We start from the raw sequence: 4,631 nt of genomic DNA on the forward strand, positions 1-4,631 counted from the left end.
CTCCAGAGGACGCCAGTCACACAGGTACACTCAGTTTCAGACTCCATCACGCTGTGTGTATGCTTAGGATAGTTACACCTTTCTGTTTGTACACTGCACTTCAAGACTGTATTGAGATCAGAAAGGCCTGAAGAGAATCTTATACTTTGAATTCAGAGAAGCTGGAAAATGGAAAACCCTCAGGCCGTCCAACTCCTATGGACCGGATTTCCTGCTTCTCTAAGGGCAGCTCTGACCACTCTGACTGACACTAGCCATGAACCGGGGTACACGTGCCTGTGTGTCACCTGTGTGTGACTTATGAACAACACTGCAATTCTGTGATTAATAAGTCGGTAGGAAAATTGGAATTCTTAGCATTTTGACCTAGGCTCATGCGCTTGTAGAAATAAGCATGGCTTTTTATTGAATGGCCTTGCTCTTTCACTAGATTACTAAACCTAGAGATGCTAAGTGCCTTTCCTGAGGTGATTCAAGCAGATACTGACCGAGCCTCCTAAGTGGCTGGCAGAGCAGAGCTTCTCAAGGGAAGAGGGAATGGAGCACGCGTTGCCTGTGTTCTCATATCCAATACACAGGTCAGCTCTGGCGGGATGCTTCTGTGCAGACAGAGGTTCAAAACGATACAAACACAGGTTGGTTGGGAGGGTGGATTGGGGGCAGGGACTCAAGCCCCCCAGCATGTCTCTGTGATGGTGGAAATGGCTTTTGTCTATGCTGTGCACGACAGTAGCGCCTGGTCACGAGAGACTGCACATTTAAAACGAGGCTAGGCAGACTGTGGAATTGAGTTGTTAATCTCCTTACAGTTTGATATATTCAAAAGTTAATAGCCACATGTGATTACTCCTGTCCAACTGGGCAGGGTAGAGGACTCCTCAGCTGACCAGAGGGGGCGGTCATCTCCTGGTCCTGGCCCTAGAGCTTCCTTTGCGTCAGACCTTGGTGTGTGGGTGCAGGAATGGAGATTTCAATACCTGAAGCATTCGCAAACACTGTGCAAGCACTACCTGAGGGTCTACAGGCCGCCCCATGGTGGACAAGATGTGGGACTACCCTTCACAAGCTCATTACTTAGCAGGGAAGTTCAATCCTATACACACAGAGATAGAACGTAATCCGCACTAACACAGGACAATCTGGACCCACGTAAGGAATACAAAGGCCAGAGTGTCTCGTAATGCTGAGACCTGAAGGGGAGGTTGTAGAAAGGCAGGAACTTCTGAAACCCCCTCGCCTTGCTTCCTGGAGGGCGATGCACAGTGACGGCTGGCTGTGAGACAAGCGGGCAGCAATCCGTTCACAGGGGGGCAGGACAGCTTGGGTTCACATCCCGGCCACTAGCTTGGTGATATGAGAGAATTCCTTAACCTCTCTGAGCCGCAGCGTCCGCAACTGTAAAATGCGGTTAGCACCTCCGTCCAGCACAGTAAGTACTGAAAACAGAGTGAGCCTCCATTATTAACACGAGTCTTGTTACTACTGTTATCAGCCAACCGGGCTGAGCATAATTCTGCCAGCGCACAGCCAGCACCTCTAGCAGGGCCTCAGCTACTGAGCAGGCACAGCCACAACAGAGCGAAGGACACAGCTGAGCAGGTGAGCGCTGAAAGAACGGTGTACCAGCAGATGGCGACGTCGGTACCAAGTTCCCTCTAGATCCACTCAAATGATTCCTGGGTCCCCAGTTTACTAAGCAGCAAGCTTGGTCTAATATTTCTGCATCTCTTTTGAAGATCCTATGGCCGTACGTTAATTTAGGCCTATAGGCAAATTGGAACAAGAAGAAGAAACACAAAATACAAAACAGGGCCAGGAGTTATATAAGGGGACTTCAAAAATGTACGGAAAATTAGAATTATAAGATAACAAATTTGTACAGAAAAGAGCTCTCAGCACACGGAATCCGGGCCCGCCAACCAGGGAACAAGCAACAGAAATGAAGGGAGACAGTGGATGGTGTAAGATATGAAATAACAGTGATTTATAATTATCAAGGAGTCACAAGGGTGGGAGGGAGGGGAAAAAGAGGGCTGATACGAAGGGCTCTATTAGAAAGAAAATGTTTTGAAAATGATGATGGCAATATATATAAAAATGTGCTTGATACCACTGATGTAGGGATTGTTATAAGTGCTGCAAGAGCCCCCGATCAAATGATATATATATATAAAAGATAACGGAATCTTGAACCCTCCGCTCACCCGCACGTGTCAGTCAGCGTCACGCTGCTGCGGGCAGACACCGTGATCTCCAGTCCCCACTACCCGAGAGCCCCACTCACCGTCGCAGTCAAAGAGTGCAAACACCACGTCGCACACGTGGTCGGAGAGCTCCACCTTGGCCACTGTCCTGGCCACCTGCCGCATGGTCACTGGGGGGGGAGAGAGGGCCGAGTTAGCACAGCAGAGACTCAGTTTGTTTTCTCTGGATGCGCGGGAGGACTGCAATCTGCACGGTGGGCAGTTCTACACCACCGGCAGCTCTGCTGGAGAAGACTGGCTGCGCACTTCCGGAGCAATCACCGTCTGAGAAACCCGCAGGGGTCGCTCGGAGTCAGCACTGACTCCACCGCGGTGAGAGAGGTGGGGGTGGGGCTGAAACGGGGACGGGACTATTTAACGATTACCAAACTTTTGAACTACTTTTAAGTCATATTTACGAAAATGGGAATTTACTTTTTCTCTCTAACAGCCTTTTTCTTCCCCGTGCTGCTACGCTTGAGAGGTCCTGGAGTCCTCATTCGGCGATGAGGACTGCAGTTCATACACACATGGGGGTGTACTCCAAACGCTTTCACACGCATCTCTGCCACCAGTGGATGGCTGCAGCCAATGCTCTCAGCAACGCACTCGGCTTTATCTCAGTGCCGCACGCACGCACGCACGCACGCACGCCCAATCAAAGCGGTGCCTTCCGTGGCTCTGCTGGGCCAGTTCAATTCAAGGCAGGGACGTCAACTGAGAAGGTGATGGCCAGTCTCGGGGGAGATTCTCAAGAGGCCATCTTGACAGACTTTGATAGGGTGATCACAGGCGCGTATGAGGAAGAAGTCTTTTTTTTTTTTTTTTTTTTTTTAACATTGTATTAGGGGCTCATACAACTGTTATCCCAATCCATACATACATCAATTGTGTAAAGCGCATTTGTGCATCGTTTCTCAAAACATTTTCTCTCCATTTAAACCCCCTACATTAGGTCCTCATTTTTCCCCTGCCTCCCCGCTCCCCCCTCCCGCATGAGCCCTTGATAGTTTATAAATGGGTATTTTGTCATATCTTGCCCTGTCCGACGAGGAAGAAGTCTCAGGGAGAGTGAAAAGCGCACCGGGGAGGAAACGAGACCTGGAAAGTGCTGCGCCAAAGACTTTCTCCATCAGGACAGTGAAACTTGCGCATTCACTGAGGGGACAAGAGTTGTTCTACAGGGAACTCGTTGTGCACTGGAAAACCTTCTCCACCTGGAAGTCCTGATCTTGCCCCTTCAGCCTTCTTCTTGTTCCCGAAACGGAAAGCGCATTAACAAGGCACACGGCCTGAGACCCTCGAGGTTGCCGAAACGGTCTTTCATGGGGTGGAAATGGAAGAGATCAGACGTCTTTGGGGGAAAGGTTAGAGAGCTGACATACCACCTTCACAAGTGTTCCTCCATCTAGATGGAAGATATGTTGAGACGAGAGCTTCACGTTAATATATTCTTGTTGAATAAAGGTTTCTGTGATCGCATACCAAAAAGAATTGGTCATGTCCAACCATTTCCAGAGAGATCATAGAATCAAAAACCAGGGACATTGCAGGAAGAGGCCCCACCTGCACTGAAGGCACTGGTGAAAGCACAGGGCAGAAATGTTTCCACAAACTGACACAGCTGTGGAGGTGCTCATCTGTTCCCCCAAGAACTGGAAGAGATCCCCATGTGTGCCCATTCCAGAGAAAAGCGATCCAACAGAATACAGAAGTTATCAGAACAGTATCATTAACATCATATGCAAGTAAACTTTGCCGAAGGTAAGTAAAACAGGGGTCAACCAAAGAGAGGAAGACTCTCACAGAGACGGACGGACAGAGTCACTGAAGCAGAGGGTTCAAAGTGCCGTCAGCAGTGGCAGTGAGGACGGCAGAGGGCCAGGCGGGCTTCCTTCAGGCAAACGGGACGGAACCAACTCGTGGGCACTTTGGAACAGTGATCTTATAGCAATACTTTGCAACTCAGCCTTATATAAATTACTATAGTCTCCTTCTTGCATTTCCTTCTCACTGGAGACAATTTAAGGTCTGCTGGTGTTACAGGGGTTAAAGCACTCGGCTGCTAACCAAAAGGCCACTGGTTGAATCCACCACTGCTCGGCAGGAGGAGGACACGGCAGTCATTTTCTGTATGGACTCCAGTCTTGGAACCCTTTAGGGGGCAGTTCGACTCTCATAAGTCAGAATTGACTGGACAGCAGTGGGCTTGGTTTGGATTTGGGGCAAAAAAACCATGGTGACAAAATGTCATGATATTTGGTTTTGCTCTGTCTTGTTTTTGTGCATGTTGTTGTCTCCGCAGGTCTGTCTGGATAGGACAGGCTGGATGAACAATCTGGAGGAGAAAACAACAGGACTGACAGTTCCGGGAGGACATGGGAGAGG

General features: G+C 49.3%; 1 protein-coding gene across 3 annotated transcripts in view; it reads right to left on the reverse strand.

The window, feature by feature from the left end:
- MICU1 (mitochondrial calcium uptake 1) overlaps positions 1-4,631 on the reverse strand; it is a 246,523-nt gene that overhangs the window by 6,675 nt on the left and 235,217 nt on the right. For all 3 annotated transcript variants that reach the window (XM_045291556.1, XM_045291555.1, XM_030885953.2), the window contains one exon: positions 2,285-2,374. In XM_045291556.1, coding sequence (XP_045147491.1) covers positions 2,285-2,374 — 90 coding nt within the window. The remainder of the gene's footprint in view (positions 1-2,284; positions 2,375-4,631) is intronic.

This window comes from Echinops telfairi, unplaced genomic scaffold (assembly GCF_000313985.2).
Source record: "Echinops telfairi isolate 266 unplaced genomic scaffold, ASM31398v2 ScPeMD7_70;HRSCAF=299, whole genome shotgun sequence".
Taxonomy (NCBI): domain Eukaryota; kingdom Metazoa; phylum Chordata; class Mammalia; order Afrosoricida; family Tenrecidae; genus Echinops; species Echinops telfairi.